Source organism: Pezoporus flaviventris, unplaced genomic scaffold (assembly GCF_033815535.1).
Source record: "Pezoporus flaviventris isolate CSIRO_AGI_PZ_B2104156 unplaced genomic scaffold, CSIRO_AGI_Pfla_v1 ptg000350l, whole genome shotgun sequence".
NCBI classification, from domain to species: Eukaryota; Metazoa; Chordata; class Aves; order Psittaciformes; family Psittacidae; genus Pezoporus; species Pezoporus flaviventris.
In genome coordinates this window covers 180,292-201,404 of record NW_026892897.1, presented here as the reverse complement: position 1 = coordinate 201,404, position 21,113 = coordinate 180,292, and the positions used below count along the sequence as shown (strand labels likewise).

The window sequence follows — 21,113 nt, the reverse complement described above, 5'->3', positions numbered from 1 at the left end:
ACGGCGCTCGGGGAGGGTGGCTCCTGCAGAAGGGCCGGCACAAGGAGAAACGGCCGCGGGGATGAGGGGGCTGCAGCGGCCGCCATGACCCGAGGTGGGCGCCGAGCCGCTGAGGTGAAGCAACCCGGCCTCCGCCCGCCAGGGGGCGCTGCAGCGGACTACACATCCCAGCGGGCAGCGCGGCGGCGGCGGCCCCGGCCCCCCCCCCCCCTCCCCACGTGACAGGCGGAAGGCGGAAGCGCCGCGCAGCCAGGCCGCGCCGGTGGAAGCGGAGCCCAGAGGCGGAGGTAGGACCGTGGGGAGCGGGTAACGGGCGCGCTCCCGGCGGCGCTGACCCTCACGTTGCGTTGCAGGAGCGGCCATGGTGTCCGGCAAGCAGCTGGCGGATTTCGGCTACAAGGCGTTCTCCGGCTCCATGATGCTGCTGACGGTGTACGCCGGGTACCTGTGCAGCGTCCGCGCCTACCGCCTGCTCGAGCGCCGCCGGGAGCGGCAGGCCGCGGCCGGCCCCGAGAGCTGAGGGCGCCGGGGGAGAGGGGGGGTGGAAGAAAGGAACCCACCCCCCCCACACGCACACCCCCCCCCCCCGGCCGAGGGCCTGCCCGGCTGGCAGAGGGAGTGGAGCACGATAAAAACCATTATAAATATGTATAATAAAATATAATGAAAACGAACAAGGGTGGGGCCGTGCTCTGTGTGCCCAAAATGGCATGGTGACACCCCAAAATGGTGCTGTGACACCCCAAAATGGTGCTGTGTGTGCCCAAAATGGCATGGTGACACCCCAGAAGAGTGCTATGTGCCCAAAATGGCATGGTGACACCCCAAAATGGTGCTGTGACACCCCAAAATGGTGCTGTGTGTGCCCAAAATGGCATGGTGACACCCCAGAAGAGTGCTATGTGCCCAAAATGGCATGGTGACACCCCAAAATGGTGCTGTGACACCCCAAAATGGTGGTGTGTGCCCAAAATGGTGGTGTGACACCCCAAAATGGTGCTGTGTGTGCCCAAAATGGCATGGTGACACCCCAAAGCAGTACTGTGTGCCCAAAACGGTGTTGTGACACCCCAGAACAGTGCTATGTGTGCCCAAAATGGCACGATGACACCCCAAAATGCTGCTGTGTGTGCCCAAAATGGCATGGTGACATCCCAGAATAGTGTGCCCAAAATGGTGTGGCAACACCCCAGAACAGTGCTATGTGCCCAATATGGCATGGTGACACCCCAAAATGGTGCTGTGTGTGCCCAAAACAGTGTGGTGACACCCCAAACTAGTGCCGTGTGTGCCCAAAATGGCATGGTTACACCCCAAAACAGTGTTACGTGTCCAAAACAGCACAGTAACACCCCAAACTGGTGCTCTGTGTGCCCAAAGTGGGATGGTGACACCCTAAAACCAGGTACCTGTGAGTCTTAAAACGCTGCCTCCCAGCCTCAGGCAGTAGGGCAGCTGCTCAGCATCCCAGCAAAAGGCCAGACCCCATCCTTGATTGTAGGTCTCACACTGAACCACATCAGTGACATTTCTGAAGCATCTTTTAATTGGAGATAAGAGTAAACAATGGTATAAAATGGTAACAACTCAAGAAGTTTCCAAACTTCTGCTCATGATTGACACAGGTCCTCCATTGCCCCCAAGTACCATTAAGTAAAAAATAAAGAGACCAAAAAAGCAAAGCCTGTGGTGGGGCTGCCTCTCCAGCCCAGGGATTCCTCCATAACAGTTGCAAAACCAGAGCAGCAACATTGCCTCCTGTCTCAAGAGTACAGTCAAGCAGGTCCAAACCATCTTATTTTGGGGAAATACAGCCCACCAGTACTGGTCCAGCCTCAAGTCCCAGCTCAGCCAACCGTGTCCAGCAGGTCTAGGGAAGTCTTCAAAACCACCAGTTGCAACAGAAAAGACATGAATTTAAAAGGCATGTGTTGTGATAGTTGTCTCAGAGGCAATGAACAACCCCCCTCCCCATCTCAGAAGGCTGTAGTCAAGACTTCACAGAGGGGCTTGCAGCACCGAAGTAGGCAGCAAATGCTGGCCTGGTCCCTCACGACAGCAGGGAGCTAAGTGACAACCTTCACATAGAGCACCCTGATGGCAAGTTAGAACGTTTCTGGTGTAGCCTGGTCCAGTTCAAAGCTGGGCTGGAGTACAGAGTGCTCACAGCAGGGCTGAGAATGAATGTACCCAAGCCACAGCCGGGGTAGCTTGGACATGGAACCACAGGACCCCACGTTCTCCATGCTCTGAAGCGGCTTCTGGAGTGCATCGGGGAGATAATGCAGAGCCTGTGCTGGAGCAAACCATCACTGGAATGGCAGCAGACCCCTCCTGTGGTCAGCAGCCAGCTGAGTCCAAACTCCTTCCACCTTGAGTTGATCCTAGTAAAAACCAGTTTGTCACAAAGACACCTCTGCAGATATCGATGGGTCTAAGATTTAAGTACAAAATGGCTTGAAGTGAAATCTGCAGCTTCGTTTTTGCCCTAAGTCATTGGCTTTATCCCTTTGGCTGTGCAAAGCCTCTGACTGGTCTGGATTGTGCCCATTTCAGATTTGCTGGAGGTTTCTGGGGAAGGGGTATCTTGATTAAAGATCACTTGGGAATGTGGAGCTCAACACACCTAGATATTTAAAGACAAGTTCATGTTTGCTCTAGGCCAAGCCACAGCCTTACTCATCTTCTGTCCACTGCCCACCAGCCACATGACCATTAATGCAGTTGGAGCCATTACTTGAAGTGCTGAAAACTCCTTTTGTGCTGTTGGAAGTCACCTCCTCCTCTTCAGAGCTGCTCTCCACATCACTGCGGTCATCTTTGGATACCTGAGCATTTCAAAAGGAAATGGGGCAGTGGCATGGGGGGAAAAGGAGGATGAAAAATTCACAGGAAACAGTAATTAGAAGGTTGCATCCATGTGATGAACCAGCTTCAGTTACACTGAACATTTGATCCTGAATCCCTTCAAGCTCCCAAGAGGGAATCGCATACAGAATGCAAGACACACACACAGAAAGGGACAATTTGGAAACGGGAGTCCCATGCTCCAAATACTCTACATCTCTGGAAGCACTTTCCAGATCAGAGGCCACTATTTGGCTGTTCTTGTTCATTCTAGATGGGCTAAAGGCCACTTTTCCAACCAACACACTTGTTCTGAATCACTCAACTTCTTGCAGCATAATGAGTTCTGTGATGCTCAAAGCCCATGGATCTATACAGCAGTTGGAGAGAGAACATTCTGTCCTAGAGGGAGTGCCTTGGAGACTTTAAAAATTAACCAGCTGTATTTATCACATCACTGTTTGCACAAAGTGCCTCCCATTCTCACAGCTTGTGGTTCACATAGGAGAACTCATTTACAAGCAGAAGCTTATTCTGTAGCCCAGTGTCCAAACAAAGACAACTATCCCTTCCACCAAACACCCGCTCAGGAGCAAAAGGAGCATCTCAGCCCTGAGATCTAGACCTGCTTTGCAGAGTTATGCCTTCAGTTAAAGGACTGCCCTCAAACCCAGCTGAATTTCTTTTGCATGTGGGGTTTTGAACCTTGTGAAGCAGACCCAGGCACGCTCTGGTGCCAGCCGCTGCGGATGCCGCAGGAGGGCACTGTACCAGCACAGAGCCACCACACCAGAAGGTGAAGGAAGAGATCATAAACCCGGCCCCAACTGCAAACAAGCACTTCGGTTGGTGGCAGGGAGCCAGAGCCATAAACTCACCAGCGCTCAGCAGTGAGTGGTGAGCAGCCTGTGCTTTGCATACCCCAAGGCAGGTTCTTCACGCTTTTGCAGCTAATAGCCCTCATTTACTTAATAGGTGAAGCACTTAGTCCTTTCCAAGGGTTTCACCCTACTCTGCCCTAAGTCAGGGCTAGGGCTTTTGAACAGCAGCAGGCAGGAAGTTTTTGAACTCAAAGGAAGATCTGGAGGAAAGCCAGGTAAAGTCAATGATCTCCAGGATTGGTTCTGACAGCCCTGTTGGATGTCCTGGCTTCTGTCTCTAGCCAGAACTTCTGCTATCTTGCCCCGTTCTCCTGCTAGGCTGGAAGCTCAAAGAGTCACTGGAAGGAAGCTGAAATCCCTGGAAACTTTCCCCATTATTTGGGGGACAAGTGACTGCTTTGCTCCTTTTAGCAAACAGCACTGCGTTGCTCCTGTGCTCTTCCACTCAGCACAGTGTTCATGAGACAGGTATCAGAGTCGCTGTGTGCGTAGAAAAGCAGAAAGGTGAAGGTCATGCAACCTGCTGAAGGCAGATAAGAACAAACCCCAGGACACTGCTCTGACCTTTGGAAAAAGCTGCATTTTAGCCTAACTATGAGAACCAGCACTCTGTCAGCCAGGGAGAGAAGCATTTTAAGAGAAGGTACCAGCCATTTAAAGCCCCAAGACCACGTCTTTGCTTTTGTCTTAGCCCGGAAACAGCCACAGGCGCGTTTCAGCAAACAACCAGAAGCACAGATCACACTTACATGCAAAGGATGAAACTGTCCAGCTCCAATCTGGCACAGAGAAAAGGAAGAAAGAATGAAGAAGACAGAGCTTAGAGTCCTTTCACTGGCTAGATCACCTGGACAGGAGAGAACCAAGGAAGGGAAAAAGATGTAGACCTCAGGCTACAGAAACAGGCAGAAAATAAGACATTTGCAGTAGCAGCTATGGGGAGCAGATATAAAGATTATGTATATACTGCCTCAGATTACATACATACTGCCTCAGACAACTACCATGTATTTTTCAAGCTTACATTCCATGTGTAGGGGCAGCTAAGAAGTGAAACCAAGCAGAGTCATCAGAGAAACTCAGATCAAAATACCAAGGATCTGATTAAAATAAAAGCAAAGGCATTTGTGCTAGGAGATTGGCTGTTGCTCTCTGGCACCTGCAAAGGAAGTGGCTTCTCGTGATGTTTAGGCTGGGTGTGAAATTAGTTTCCAGCCTGGCTTGCTCCGTTTCATGCTACTTCTGCTGAAGTCACCTTTTTGCTTGTCAACTGAGGTTGCTGCTGGAAGTCAGCACGGTTCACTCCTGGGGCAGTGTGTGTTGTGAACCAGCTGCTGTTGTTTCACCTTCCCTCTCCCTAAAACTCCCAAACCAACTTAGAATTGGAATACTCAGGACTGAACGCAGACTGCACCACATCAGCCCAGCGACAACCAGCAAACCACAGCATTTCTGATAACCCTTTCTCCTCTGCATGCTGTAGCTCAATGCCTGGCCTGCTGTGACAGCCAGAAGCTGCCTTAGTGCTAAGAAGTGGAAGATGCAGAACTCCCATTATATCCCAAGAACCAGCTGAAGTTGGAAAGCATCCTGTATGGTTGTTCAGAAAAAGAGCCTACTATCACCTTTAAAACATCATCATCATTACAACATCTGAACACGCTAGAAAATGGTGTTGTTTCCCTGCATGACCAGAACAGAGGAACACATCCTCTTGGTACACACCTGGCAATTCAAGTCTGCAGAGCACCCAAGGTAAAAACCTGCTGCTCTACAAAGCATTCCTGAGGCAAGCAGGTCAAGAACCAGCACCAGCCCTCACTGAAGGGCCCAGCTCCTCATGATTGCTTTAAGAGGGCTTGTAGGAAAGGGGTCCCAAGCCAGTGGCCAGCAACCTTACCTTTCCCCGCATGAGGGCCTTGTAGGCAGTGCGAATGATGAGATAAGACCAGATGATATGCAGGATCTGCAAAGTCACCAAGAGCCCATTGAAGAGCCACCACGAAGGGTATGGACCAATCAACTCCCAGCTTTCAAATAGGGTTGTATTCAAAATCCTAAAAGAGATCCAGAAATGCATTACACATGGGCTGTGCTGGGAATACAGCTCTACATAAAGATGCCTGACCAGATGCACACCAGTTTGTAGCTCATTTAAGCATCTGTTGCTTTGCCTTTGCTCCTGTCAGTGCAGTGATGCAGCTTGTCTCTTGCCAGAGTTAGGAGACAGACTAAAGCTAATTAGAAACAGTTGAACTGAGCAACAAACACGGGAGATGTGAGTGTTCTGCAATCTGGTCACACATCCAGACCCGCTGCCAATTTCCTTCTCCAAAGCATGAGCATTTATAAGAACCTTACAGGAAGTGATGTCAAGCTGCACTGGTCATCAAAACAACTGTTAACACGTTCATACCTGGGCAGTCTTCACCCATATTTAAAGATGAGGAAGGAATTTTGTTCCCAGTAGGCCTCCCTCCCTCCCTGTGTGCTGTTCTCTTCCCTCAGACGTTTATAGGTTTCTCCTGCCAAGCTGGAGAACTAGAAACTGCTTTATGGCTACAGCTTTGTGCTTGCTTTCATGACTGTTGTGCTCTTCTTGTAGCTGGGAGTTACTGCCAGTACTTAAGTCATTTAATAAACACTTTAGATTTTATGAAGTAAAGGGGTATGGAGAAACCTCTAAAGATGTCATTAATTTCACACTGCTTTTAACATCTCACAAGAAAAACAAACCTTGCAGAGAAGAACCCAAGTCCCCAAAATGCTGCTACTGAAGCTTCTAACTCATAGCCAGTGTATGGATGACTTGAATGCAATTCCAGAGAACTGTCAAAGTTTTATACTACTAATCAGAGAAGGGAATATCCTGAAGTGGAATAGCACAGGGTCTGCAGCACTGCTTCAAGCCTGCCAAGTTCCTCTGCAAAGCTGAGGGATTACATTACAGCCAGTGGAAAATACATTAAAGATTTACAGGACTGCTGAGCAATAGCATGATGCAAAAGCATCACCTCATGACAGACAACAGCTATAAAAACAATGGCAATATCTCATCTGTCAGTGGAAGGAGCATTAAAGCTCCTCCTTATCCTGACTCCTTTGGTGCACTTACTGGAAAACAAGCAAGAGCTTTTATTGCAACCCTGATCTCAAAGTGTATTGTTTCTGCCTACCATCAGGCACCAAAAAAGAATGGGAATGCAAGCTGCCCAGTGCCCAGGAAAGAAATATATGCAGTAAACCTGAAAGAAACCGGGTAGTAATCAGGTGTAACCAAATTTTCACCACACTGTTTCAACAGAATCAAGAAATGAGTAAGAGCTCAGCAACAGAACCACCTCACCAAGCCTAACCCATCGTGATGAAAGGGAATCTCATTACAGGATGATTTGCCCTAAGCCATTTAGCCAGGGTTTTACGTCCCAAGAAACCCAAGACCTATTTCAGACTCTGCACAGTCACGGCACAAGGATAGGACAGGAGTGTTGTAAGAATCAGAGCCCTGGATGGCCTGGTTTAGCGTGAGGTGTCCCTGCTCATGGTAGGGGGCTTGGAACTGGATGATTTTAAGGTCCTTTCCAACCCAAACCATTCTATGATTAGGATTCTAGTTGCTTTTCACACTCCCTCAGTTGAGAGGTTTCTTCACACTCCTAAGTTGAACATACTGCTCCAAACAGTACATGGGCTGTCTGCACCTTCAGGCTGCCTTAAGGGACAGGCAGAATGCTTGCAAGAAGCCTAAATACAAACGCTGTGCTTGAAGGATTGGAAGAACAAACAAGACCTTCCAGCTCCAGATGCTTACCAGAAAGGATAAATGCCCAACCGTGTAACAATGAATACGACACCAAAGAGCATGAAGAAAGCATCACACAGACGTTGGTACTTGGCATAATTGGCTAGCTTTGCAGCCTAAAAGACACAAGAAACAGGAGAATATGATTCTCTTTGTACAAGTCATGTAATTACCAGGCCGTAGAGCTTCAAAATCCTTCAAGCTATCCCATTTATCAGGGGTTTGGAATATTTAGGGATTATTCTCAGCACTAAAGCAGTTAGGAGGTAAAGCTGACAAGGCAGGATCAGCAGCACAAGTTTTATGCCATATTTAATGCAGCTTATCAAGAATGGCAAAGTCAGCTTGCTCCCCTGAGAGCACACTGGCATCAGGTATGCAGAGAGCCAAAAGGCAACTCACCTCTAAAAGGAAATCTGATGCATCATGGAGACACAGCACCAGAGTTCCAACCCGCACCATATTATTCATATAAGAGAATGTAATAAGTCCAATTGTGGCCAAATGATGGACAAACATGATCAGGAAGTCCTGGAAACAGAAGAAAAATGAGTTGGGCTGACAAATACAAACGTTTGGAACAGAGCCACAAAACTAACTGGGATAAGAGGATTACTTTAGGTCAGACTCACTCCACTTTATATAAAGCACAGCTCATCACACACCATCAACCATCATCTCTAAAGGCTCCAGAAAGGTCTCTCGCAGCATTTGTGCTCCTGTGAAGTCAGAACTCTGCATGCACAGGCACAAGGATAAATATGCCTGCAGACCCCACTGAAAAGAGTGACAGGACAACATACAGCCCTTATTTTTGGCTTCAGTCAATTTGATTCCAGCAATCACCACCAGTCACCATTCTGCTACACACATTTATTACTGCTTTAGTGTTTGCCATTTCCTCACCCAGCTCAGCAAGGGATGCTTCGAGCACCTCATTTTCATGCTTTTTGCCAGCCTTCTAATTAAATCTTTCTGCAATGATTTGTTAACTTTTGATTGGGAACTCCTGAGTGATTCTGTTCTTTCCCCTGGAAGGTGAAAGGGACTCTCAAGGCTATACCAGGTTGCATAGCAGCCTCGCTCCTCCTTTTTTGCCAGGCCAGGCTAGCAATTACAGAAGGAGGTAGGGTACTCAAAGATGTAAAAGAAGAAGAAAATACAGCTATTACTATGCTTTAACTTTACTTCTTTGTTAGTCCTGCCTACTTAGCAAAGAGGTTAGTGCAATTCTGCTTAATCTCACCTTCCGTTTAATGTCTGTAAACTGAGAAAACATGAGAGACCAATAGAAGGCCAGCTCCAAGATATAGTAATAATAAAGCCTGGATGTTAGAGGCTGGAAAACAAAGATAGCACAGTTAGAAGAAAAAGCACTTCAAAATGTACATTAAAATTGACTTTCTCCTTCCCATCCCACTCTGTTCCTCCAGAATGCTGAGGCATAACTTAAAAGATCCAGAATTAAGGTTTAGTGAAAACCAGCTTAAGCACACTTACTCTAGGCTTAGTCACACCAACATAGTTGTGTGTTTGAGCTTTGCTCAAATGGAGCAAGATTCCCTTGTCAATATTTACAACTCATACTCCAGCTTCCTGGATTAGGCAAACAGGGTACTGAAACAGACTTGCTGACCTCTATGCAACCATATTTGCTGCATCATGAAAACAACACTGCACATAAGTTACCCGTGTAATTTTAATGCCTTTTATTCTTCCACTTTTAATTATCTCAGCACCAGGTAAACATAAAACGAGTATGAACAGAGTCAGCTGTAGCTGAGGAAACACGGCTCTTGACAAAGCTAACCAGGATCTGAAGACATAACAAGTAAATGCCATCTCTGCACCTTTCAAAAGGGATGGCCATTCACTCACTAGAAAGCTGACTAGGTTGCGGGCTCCACCCCACAGAATAAGGAGCAGCACTCAAACCCACTGAGTTTTAATCTGCTTTCAGTGGAGTTTCAATTCAATCATTAAAGAAAAAACCCCTGTAATTGTGCACCAATTTGGGATCTACTCAGTGTTTCTCTCCTACCTGAAAAGGGTAGTTGTACCAGCACTGTCGTGTGTCCCAAAACCAGGGTGCCTAAAGGGAAAAAGATAAGTTACTACTCTATTGGGCTTTTCTGTCCTATTATCCATGGCAGTTGACCACTGCAGTATTGTTTCACTGAATTTTAATCTTGATTTTACCATTCAGGCTTAGATTTATTCTACAACACCCTAGGGATGTAAAACATTCTTTCTGCAGTCAAAGGCAAGTTAAACTGCAGTGGAAATTCAATGAATAATCATACAGCTCTAATAACAATAAAGACCCAAAATGATGAAACTGTTTCCCTTCAGGAGGCAGATGAGGAAATACAAAAGCAGCTCTCCATAGCAAAAATACCTACCCAGTTCTATCCCATACTGGGGTAGCAGGACATTTTGTCTAATGACAGAGCTGTACAGAAGCTTTCCTGTAAAGAAGGTCCTTAAACAGAAACCCCAGATCTCAAATGAGGGACAGAAGGATGACAACCACCACTAACTCCCCCTTGTTTAAAGCTGGGTGCAAGCACAGAAGTGACCCAGGTAGTGAAACCCCTCAATTTCAGCAGGGCAAGCATAGCCCAGCTGCATGTCACACAGGACAACAACAGGGGGGTGAGAGAGCAACTCACCGTCCAGAGAAATCTGATTCCATAAAAAAATATACATAAATAAAATGTAAATCTCCACCTGGAAAAAGAAGCAAAAATGACATTTACGAAATGGAAATAGCTTCTCATTAACATTCAGAACAAAAACTGGAACAATTGTGAAAAACACCCCCAATTCTGACATCTGAAAAGCTTTTACCCACCAAAGTAATGCTTCATTTGTCAACACTTCATGTAAGGATAAACCTATTTCAGAGCTTTCACAACGCATGAGTTTGCATCAACAGCCAAGCTTGAAATAAAGCTTGTGAACATGCATCATTCGTATCTTTAATATGCAATAATGAGATAACAACAAGGTAAGTCATTGTTATCCAGAAGGTATCCTAATACATGTATTTGTCCCTCTTACCTTGTGGCTTTAAGTAGACAAAACCATACTGGGGGAAGAATTAATATGAAGAAAGTTACTGGAAAGGAAAGAAACCAGCACAGAAGAAATAAGTCAGGAAAAAAATATTCAGATGCTACTACACTAACAGAGGTCACGGCAAGCATTCAGAAAGAAACACAGACCAAAAGAATGAACTGAAATGAAAAGAACAGGAATCCAAGAAGTGTCTCTATAAAAGTATATACATCCTTGTGGAAGCCACAAGGTCATTCTGTCTGGGAGCAAACGCTGGTCTACAACATAACTGTGCAGAGAGCAGATCTATTTTCAGTGTAATTCCTCAAGCTGTGCATGCATGCACACGTGTGCACTACAGGGTATTAAGGAGCTCATCATAGAATGACACAATGGTTTGGGGTGGAAAGGACCTTAAGTTCAGCCAGTTCCAACCCCCCTGCATGGGCAGGAACACCTTCCACTAGATCAGGCTGCTCCAAGCCCCGTCCAACCTGGCCTTGAACACTGCCAGGGATGGAGCATTCACCACTTCTTTGGGCAACCTGTTCCCACTATCTAAAGCTGCTCGTCATTGACAGGAGTAACTCCTGTACGTGTGTTCTGGTCCCTCATGCACATACATAAAGCATTTGAGAATACTGAATTCTAAAAAGCCCTCCTAACTTCTTTCATTTGCTTATACAAGAATTTCTCTTCCAGCAGCCAACCCCAGTTTAAATGAGCGGCTGACCACAGTTCCAGTGAGAAAAGAGAACAGAGCTGGAGCTTTAGGATGAAGCCACATCTTGGCCTCTGCACAAACATACATGCTCTCACAAAATTTAGTGAGGGTGGTGGGCTTGTCCTGGTTCCTCCGGTGACGAAACCAGCGCTGGATCTTCCGAACATCCCAGTCCAGCTGCTTTGACAGGCCTTCTAACCTCCTTCCATCTGGAGACTGAAGGAAAACGGAACAAGTGTCATTTCTCCTACTTCTTAATCTCCTCTCAGCCCAAGATCTCCTCTGTGCTATGACAGAAATGAAACACATAGAACACACGCAGTAGGAAGGCGCTAGTATGGACTAGAAGTATGCCACCAGTTGCCACATATGTTCATTCAAGTTTAACCTCCATAAGCCACTAATTACTTAATTATTCAGAATGCTTTTGGTTTAATATTTCATCACCTGACAGCACATCACAACAAAGAATGCAATTGTTCTGCTTCTTAATTTGGGGGGAGGAGCTTTTAAAATGTCCTGTCCTACCTGTTAAAACCTGCCCATCAATTCAAACAGTTCAGAACGCAGGACTGCATTTAAGGGTTGCTACTCACTGCAAGTTTAGGGATGCTGTAAAGGAAGAGCTGGTCTAGCACACTAGTTTTTTCTATATTCCAAAGGGGCATCATAGAGATGATGTTATTTCCACTATCAAAGTTTATGATTAAAATTAAATCTGAATACTGAAATACCTGTACAATAAAAAAAATGTATCACTGTTCTCTGGCTGGAAGCTACTGGCAGTATAGTGGTTTCAATAATGACATAAATGGATTTATAAGAGATAAAGTGAAGAAAACCTGATAACTACCTCTAAAACGGGCCAGTGGTGAGATAAGCCATGTTAGTGCCAGACCAGTGTCCTTTTAACAAGCTCTGCCAGGGAGCTCTTACAACTGAAAGATGATAAACACCTTTTACTACTTGAGTTACACACAAATCCAAGAAGTATGCAGAATGCTGATTCAACAGTCACCAGACTGTTCAACTGGAAAGCAAAATCATTGGATTTTCAGTACTGAGACCATGACTTTCCTGTAATTCCATCACAACCAGATCTCTCTGCACTTTACTTGGTTTTAACAGTCTGGGCTACACTTCCACAATGCCACTGAACCTCCCTCAAAGGAGAATTTACAGAGTTCCAGTTTCAGAACAGCAATGGAAACCTTCCCCTGCATCAATGCTACCCTACATTCTGGTTGTGCATGCTGGTACAGTTAAACACAGCTCTGTTTTCATTAAGCCAGATAAATTCTGCAGTGTGTGTCCTCGTGGGTTCTCTAAACATTAATTTCAAGGACAGAAAAAGTCCTCCCCACAAAAGGCATCAGATCATAGGGACTTTTCAGTTCACACATCAACCGAAACACCTCAAAGCCTCAATGAGGTGAGTTTTAGAAAGGTCTCTGTAGAATTTCCCTTCAATTCCCTTTATCTGCTCCACTCAGGATGAAGTTCAGCATCCCCAGATCAGAACATAAACCCTTCCATTTCGCTATCTTTAATGAAAATCTCTTATGCTGCCTGCGTGGATTTTGCTGTCAGCATTTAACAGACAGTGTGGAACTGTGGAATTCTGAAGTGAAGGAGCACTGTCAGCTTAAGCAAAAGGCCATGAAACGATCAAAAGAAACACCTACTGTCTACATTAAATGTCCTACCCTTTATCATAGCACACTCCCATTGACTGAATACTTTCCATAACTGCCTTCCACTGTGACAGCTATTGTCCAATTCCACAGTAGATGGCAAAAAAATAAGAGGAAAGCATTCACAAAAGTGGCCAATAAAACCAGCAAATGAGCAGATCTCAAGGCAGAGAGTTGCACTTTTCAAACAGAAAGTGAAAGATATTGGGTAATTTTTTGTGAAACTGAGAATTACCACTTGTTACAGAAATTACTATTTGGCCAAAAGCATGAACTAAAGGAAGGAGCCTCTCAGCTTTCTAAAAAGGAGAACATTTTTATATCCAAAAGATATTCTTCTGTGCACAAAAGCAGAGGTCAGCTATAAGGAGATTTATGTGGCTTCAAGAAGGACACGCTAAAGGCAAAGTAAAATAAGGAAGAGCAGCCTCATTGTGCATGCACAGTGTGAAATGCATTTCTCTCTAATTAGAAAAGTGGAAGCAAAAAGCTTCCCCCCCCTCCCTTATTTACAGGGCTCCATTTCTAGCAGAATTTGTTGCAGGACTCACCTTAGTGATGGATGTAAACACTTTCTCTAAAATTGCATTGGGCTGGGCTCTGTGAGGTCCACTGTCTTGAATGCCAAGGTTTATGGCACATGGCTTGGCAATAAACCTGAAAGAGTTCCAAAGAAAGAGCTAGATTAAACCCAGGCATCCATTTCCCTCCTCTGCCTCAATCACAGGGACCCTGACTCGTGACCCACTGCAAAACCTACCCTAAAAGCTTTTGAAAAGCTCCACTCTGCTTACAGGAACTTCAGAGGTGAAGTACGATCTTTCATTAGTCCAAATGGTAACTGCAGACAGTACACACATCTAAAAGGAGAATTAAATCTTAATGTCCTTGGCTTGCAAAGACCAGAACGTGTTCCCCAGGGTGATTCTTGTTACTCAGAGATGTAAGAGTAGATCACTGATAGGAGTCCTCAGCAAACATAAAATGCTGGAGCCTTGCAGCACCAGGAACAAAATGCCTTATTTCTAGAACGTGCCTTGGAGTCAACACAGCTCAGAGAAAAAGGGAAGTTCCAAGTGGCACGGCTCCTGAAAGACCCAGGTTTTGGGTTGGTTTTGATTTTTGTTTTTCCTTTGGGAAAACTAAAGTGGCTGTTTCCTTTGGAAGAGTGAGGAAGACCTAAGAAGTCAGCCTGAAAGACCCAAGATCTCAGCATCTCTCTCAGTCCTGTGTGCATCATGTACTCCAAAAGCTGATCTAACACTCTCTGAATGTTATAGCAGAGACTCTGAAAACAAGCCTGGGGTTTGCAACTAAAATTGATATATACATCAAAAACCTCGTAGTATTTGCTATACCTTTGTGTCAGAAGAGGCCCAGGATTCTAAGGAATGTGCTACCTGAACACATGGATTTTCTCTCCTGTTGGTGGGCAAGGAAGGGGGGGTTGTTTTAATGATTTTGAGAGAAAGAGAGCACAAAGAACCTGTGTCACAAAGCTGACTGGAAAAGGACCCAACATTGGCGTCATTAAATCTGTTTTGCTTCTAAACAGAGATTGTTTCAGAGAACAAGACAACAAATTACACGTGTCCCATTCAGCAGACTCCGAGGGCCATCAAGCAGAAAACACTGCTTTTCCCAACCACTCCATCTGTCACCATCTCTCCTTGTGTTTAAGGAGAGAGATTAAATGATTCTGCGATTCTCAAATTCAGGAGGATCACAACTATGTGATTCCAACAGCAGTCATTCCTGGGAGTACATTCTTAGTACTTGGGTAACAAATAGCCAAGAACAGACACAGGTTGTGGGGTTTTCCCCCTTGAGAAATTACAAGCAGCTCATGACTAATCCTAAAGGAACACCCCTTGCTCTCAGAAAACACTAAACAAGTAACAGCCACTGCAGCCCCAGTGCTAACAGACACTCTCCTGCCCCATTTCTTCCTATGTCCTGTTCATTTCAACAGTCTTGCTTTAAAAAAAACACCCATCTATCTATATAAAACAAAAAGGAAAGAGTAATTTCCTTTTAGCTTGGCTCAAAAGGCTCACTGCTTCCTCTATAACCTGGACCACCAGTCAGAAATCAGGCTCTGATGTTACGAAACATTTGGCTAGACCCCATAAAAGCAGATCTCTTTATACTCTTCTTTCCTACAGGATATACCACCACAACAACGAAGTACACATGTGCTATTACAGGATACCAAGTATTTTTACTTCATTCACTGTGACACAGCTCTTCAAAAAAACCCCAAACTGGCCTGAAGATGCTCAGTTTGGGGCAGTTTCCTCACATAAAAGAGAAAACCTGAAAAATCTAAAAGTCAATCGATGTATTACTCGGGAGAGTTTGAAGAACAAGTAAAGAAGAGAAGGGATGGTTAAGAAAGCTCACAGTGATCCAGACAAAGTTTTGGCACTATCTTAGAACTCAAAACTTGAAGCATCAAGGAAAGAAGAAACAGCATCTCCTCAGGAAAAATGATGCAGGAATAATTCAGTTTGGGGATCAAAGCTGAGGGGAACCACCGAAACCTCCAAACTTGGCATTAAACTGCTCCTGAGTAGAAGGTTCCTTCACTAGCAGGTTTAAGGGAAAAAAATACATGAATCAAGAGTAAGCCACACGCTACAGATACAGCCCAGGACTCTCATTACTCAGTCAAGCATATGGGTGACCAAAGAGCAAACCAAAACCACCCCTGCAGACGTTTCTGGGTGCACAGCAGCAGCCAGACATCAACACAAGCAAAGGGAGAAGTCACAACAATGGAAGCAAAGGGAGGTAGCCCCAGTCCCAGAAACAGGAAGGAAAAAGGATGGCAGCACTGGATTTCACTACTTTTAAGGAAGTCTAGCTCAATGCCATAATGTAGCTTCTCTAACTCCACAAGCAAAGGCTTCATGCAATGCAACTGCAAATGGCACAAGGACACCTGAAAAGCCACACAAGGTGCTTCCACCAGGACTGGGCATGGCTCACACCCAGAAGTCCCCTGAACAGCCACCATCTAATTGCTTCAACCAGTTACTACCCTGCTGGTGTGATCTGAAGTGAATCCTGTTGTCAGTCAGAAAAGCATCAAGATCACATGCCAGTTCCTTTAGGTGTCCATTAAGGAAAACTCACACTTAAAACCTCTGCGGCATCTTGTATTTCTGGCTGCAGAATGGGGTTGCAGATGTGCAAGTCTGTGCTGTGTCCCACAGAGAAAAAAGTCTGCACAGCAAGAGCAGTTTAAGCACCAAAACAAAGGACTTCCATTCTTGGGGACAGTCAAACCTGAAGAGCACAAGACCAGGAGCAACCTGCCTTGACTAACACTGGCCTTGCTGCGAGGAGAGGACTGAACAAGGTGACCTCCAGAGGTCCCTTTTAATCTAAATTATTTTATGATTCCACTAAAACTGTAACTGCAGCAACTATTCCCAAGGTCAATCTACTGCCACACCTTCCCTGCAAGGAACCAGCATCACTTCAATACTCACATTACACTTCTCTGAACAGGTATCTGCTCACTGGCTTACTGTTGCTCCTACCAAGCCATCTTTTTCATGCTAGTTGTTAAGACAGACTGATTTTGAAACAAACCAACACTTTTCAAGTACTCATAACAAATGAATCTCAGGCATGTCGTACTTCACAAACCCAAGGGCAGAACCCTTCATTAGGGAACATTCAACTCCCTATTACAGCTCTGAAAAGGAAGAACAATCTGTGAAATAGTTAAGTTTTATAAAGTATGCGCTTAAAGTAAGAGTTCATCTTTCCATAATGTCAGCTTCACTGTGCTAAGATTAAACCACCTCATTCCACAACTGTCCCTCATTTTCCAAGCAGTACTAATGAAGTAACATCTAAAAATCACTTTTTTCTCCCCCCCCCCCAGCTTGAGCACACACTGCAGATCCTTCCTCAGACCTGTCAAGTAACAAGTGTATGTTACTGATGGGCATTCCAGTGTCATTCTAAACACATCAGATCGATACCAGGCTCCAGGTTTTTACAGATACCTGGGAATTATTTGAGGATTGGGGGGGGGGGGGGGGGGTTTGCCTACAGTGGAACAAGATGCACAAGGAGAAATAACAGTGAGTATAAGCCCTTCTTTATCTTGCCTGCACAAAAATCCACCCCCCTACCAGTAAGTCAGGACTTTACCTTCCTCTACAAGTCTTGCCTCATCTCTATAGTCATATACTGCCCACGCAGAGTCAGCCTAATTAATATTTTACCAACATCATGATGTAAAGTTACTTCATAGGAGCATTCACTAAGAGAAATAGGTGTCGGTGTCAAAAAAGCACCGACTTCCTCACACTGAAGACCTACAGCAAAAGGAGAGAGAAAAGAAAGAAATGAAGCTAAAACAAAAGAGCTGCACAAGTGCAGACTTCAAGTTCTGAGTCATCAAGTCCCACTGTCAAATGTGGGTCAAGGAAGACACTTGAAACAATCATGCTCAAAGCCTCAATCAGCACAGATGCACAACAGGGTTTTGTTAAGACCAATTTGAACTCGCATGTCCAGAGCGGCAGGAGGAAAGAGAGGAGCATTTCTTAGAGAGTACTGTCTTTTAAACTAAATATACTGGAAACTGCCCCAGCTGCTGCTCTCACTTCAGAGTACCCCTGTGGAGACACACCAGAGCAGACAGAGCTGAAATAAAGGAACAACCCCGGCAGGAACCAGGCCCTAGTCTCAAGGTTTTTACTGGGTAGCAGAGAACTTCATTTGTCATTTGACTCATCCCTAAATTAACACATTTCACAAAGGAGGCAGACATCATCAGGATAAATGAGCTGCTCCCAGGAGGACTGTGTTACTAGGTGCGGTAGGATGCACTGGATCTCTCCTAACAGCTCATACTCCAGAGAAAGGAGAATCTTCTGCACATCTTCCCCGGACTAAGACACCTGAATTAAGCAGAGCCTGGGAAGTGAGGAGGCCTTCCTACACTGTCCCTTTCAGGGGTATCATTCTGTCTCACAGCTTCCTTTCCTTGTCTGCTGACAAGCACGAACATTTGGCCAAGACCAGCAGTAGCACACCAAGCCGAGATGAGATTTTGGCACTGCCATGCGTGCACCTGGAGCCTCTGCATTGGTTTGAGCTGCCAATGGTTTCCTGAAGTTGCCTGGGTGGGTTTTGGAGGACAGAAAGATAAGATGGAGGGAAAAAAAACGGGCCTCTTGCATTTCTCTCCTGCTCTGCTGACCTGCTTCATTTTCCTCTCCAGTTCATGTATCCTTTTACTGCACCCCACTCCCCTCTGCTCGTTTAACTGAGAGCTCAAGAAAAGTCACACTTCTTAGAGAAAACCCACAAACCCAACCCAACTCAGTTCCTACTCACTTTAGTCCTGCAATCCTTTTCATGCTTTGAAATAGAAACATAGAATAGTTTGAGTTGGAAATGACCTTAAGATCACCCAGTTCCAACCCCCCTGCCATGGGCAGGGACACCTCACACTAAACCAGATCACCCAAGGCTCTGTTCAACCTGGTCTTGAACACCGCCAAGGATGGAGCATTCCCAACCTCCCTGGGCAACCCATTCCAGTGCCTCAGCACCCTCACAGCAAAGAATTTCCTCCTTAGATCCAATCCAAACTTCCCCTGTTTCAGTTTGAACCCATTACCCCTTGTCCTGTCACTGCAGTCCCTAATGAAGAGTCCCTCCCCAGCATCCCTACAGCCCCCCTTCAGATACTGGGGGGCTTCTCTGAGGTCTCCACACAGCTTCTCTTCTCCAGGCTGAACAGCCCGAACTTCCTCAGCCTATCTCCATACAGGAGGTACTCCAGTCCCTGCTCATCCTCGTGGCCTCCTCTGGACTTGTTCCAACAGTTCCATGTCCTTCTTATGTTGAGGACATGCTGATTCCATGTACTTCAGTGCTTTCACTGCAGAAATCAATCTTTAGTGAAGTGCTTGAACAAGCTGTCTTGGTCTGCTTCACCTAACGGCTCCCCTCAATAAGCTGCTTCACTAATTAGCATCTCTGCTACCCACAGAGTCTGCCCTGCATGCGGCTGGGAGAGATACACATCACAGGGAGGATAAACCTCTGCCCCAGGGAAGAGTTAACACCATGTTTATGGATACTCAACGAACACGATACGGAATTACACCTGTTTATGGGCAGCTATACTGACGGGCTACACCTCCATCACGCCCGAGATGCAGGGGATCCACAAACTGTTTAATAATATACTAGGCCATGGGAACAAGTCCTTATTTCCTCATCCAGGAACTCACAAGGCTACAACAAAAGCAACCCAAGCAAACCAGCGGCCGCCGCTTCTCCCACCCAGGAGAAGGCAGGCGAGTGAATTCCAGACATTTTCCTTGCGCTACCTCAGCATAAGGTACCCCTAGCAATGGGGGTGCCCCGAAGAATGCAAAGCCAAGGAAGCGAGGAGCCCGGCGTGCTCGTGGCTTATGTCGCGACAGACACAGCGAGGCTCTCGGGATAGGTCTTCCCTCGGTTACACAACATCCTCTTTGCACGCAAAAAGAGACCCCGCGTGCGGAGACCCCGCCGCGGCCTCCGCGCTGCCTGAGGGGCGAGCGGGGCCCCCCCTCGCCATCGACCCTGCCCGGGGCCGCTCCACAGCCCGTTGCTAAGAGACACCGGCGGAGCTCGGCCGCCGAGGAGGGAACGAGCGGCGCCCCGGCCGCCTCAGAGCCCCGCGGCGGAGGCGGTCCCGCGCTCACCTCTCGAAGAGCAGCCGCACAGCGAAGATGCCGAGCGCCAGCGGGAAGGCGGAGAGGACGTGGCCCGCCCGCGGGTACTGCAGCCCGCTGCCCGGCTCCCCGGCCAGGTCCGCCCACGTCACGTTGTGCGGCAACCAGAACCGCTCGTTCCAGAACCAGGCCCGCAGCGCCGCCGCCGCGGCCGCCGCCATCTTCCGCCGCCTCCCTCCCGGCGGCCGCAGCTGAGGCGGCCACCGCAGCCCACAGCGGGGCGGGGCCAAGCGCCAGCCCCGCCCCTCCCGGCGGCCAGCGCGCATGCGCGGGGGGTGGGCGTGACTTCACCCTGGCCACGCCCCCCCGCTCCGCGTCCCGCCGTGGACCGTTAGTCCCAAGCGGGCGCTGCCTCCGCGCTCGCTGAGGGGACTGGCGCTAAGGCGGCTCCGGAGCCCTAGAGAGGGGTTTCCGCGGCCGGACGCGAGTTGTTCTGACTGAAAAAAGCCCTCGAGACAGTGTTTAATGCGGCCTAAACCCCGAGGGGAGGCCCCGGCTGAGGCAGGCGCCGAGCACAGCCCCAGCGCTGTAGATAAATCACCACCCCCCCCGCACCTCCGGTTCCTCAGGCGGGCCCATATCAGCTCTGAGAGCTCCCAGTGCTGCCAGGACAGTGGGATTTGTCGTGTGAAGAGTGAATGGTAAGATAGCAAGGATTAGCTTTACTAATAGCAGCGTGGTTTAACAACATATAAGGACAACAGGTACACTGGCTGGCAAAGTTTAAATATTCCTTATAGCATTTAAAACACTCATAACAATCTGTGTTTTAGCTTGTCAGCCTTGTGATGAGGGTTATTGAGTAACAATTGGGCAAGCTTTTCAATTAGGCTCTCAAGCTCCATCAAGGTGGGCAGCATCAGCTTCCTTGTGCACTGTAGCAAATGATCCATCCTTCATATAATAGCTCTTCTGGCATCTGTCCAGTTGAGAGCAAATTAAACGGCCCATTAAGCACTCAAATACTATGATAACTAATAGATTCAGGGACAGGCTCGTTCATGATTCACTTTTCTTTAATCAAGGACTTTTATTGAAAAGTACCACTTGTGCTAATTTCTCCTGGACCACGTTCAGGCAGTGAGTGATGAGCACGGGTCCTTGTATCTCAGACTCGCAGCTGCCTCAGATTTAACCAGGACTAATGATTTACACCATTAAAGTCTCTGCTAACTGCAGCCAGTGTTGCTTTAGCATTATGCAGCTGGGGATGCATTGTAAAATTCAATTGCGTTTCCTAAGAAACAAGGAGTTTCTTAGGAACATGTCCAATAAATCCAAGCCCATAAATATTCTTCCCTTCCTTTTCAAATACACTTAGCACAATTTCCAGCCAGAAAGATCTCC

General features: G+C 46.8%; 2 protein-coding genes across 8 annotated transcripts; one reads left to right on the top strand and one right to left on the bottom strand.

The window, feature by feature from the left end:
* The first annotated feature begins 224 nt into the window (after positions 1-224).
* LOC133263537 (cytochrome c oxidase assembly protein COX14) lies at positions 225-531 on the top strand. Its single transcript, XM_061443330.1, has 2 exons — positions 225-287; positions 354-531. Exon 2 carries the CDS (start codon positions 362-364, stop codon positions 518-520), a length of 159 nt encoding a protein of 52 aa, XP_061299314.1. The 5' UTR covers positions 225-287; positions 354-361; the 3' UTR covers positions 521-531.
* A 997-nt stretch (positions 532-1,528) lies between these two features.
* Positions 1,529-19,970, bottom strand: CERS5 (ceramide synthase 5). 7 transcript variants are annotated; one of them, XM_061443365.1, is made up of 11 exons: positions 19,737-19,970; positions 13,560-13,665; positions 11,400-11,530; positions 10,203-10,260; positions 9,572-9,622; positions 8,777-8,869; positions 7,933-8,061; positions 7,540-7,646; positions 5,629-5,785; positions 4,478-4,507; positions 1,529-2,828 (listed from the first exon to the last, which is right to left on the bottom strand). In XM_061443365.1, the coding sequence occupies exons 1-11, from the start codon at positions 19,925-19,927 to the stop codon at positions 2,676-2,678; spliced, it is 1,206 nt and encodes a 401-aa protein (XP_061299349.1). In that variant the 5' UTR covers positions 19,928-19,970; the 3' UTR covers positions 1,529-2,675. The 7 variants fall into 7 exon arrangements, 6 of the variants coding, with proteins under 6 accessions (XP_061299349.1, XP_061299347.1, XP_061299343.1 ...); XM_061443363.1 differs by lacking the exon at positions 4,478-4,507 and adding an exon at positions 10,594-10,651 and having other exon boundaries at positions 11,410-11,530; XR_009741506.1 differs by having other exon boundaries at positions 2,689-2,828; positions 4,478-4,575.
* Between the last annotated feature and the right edge of the window lie 1,143 nt (positions 19,971-21,113).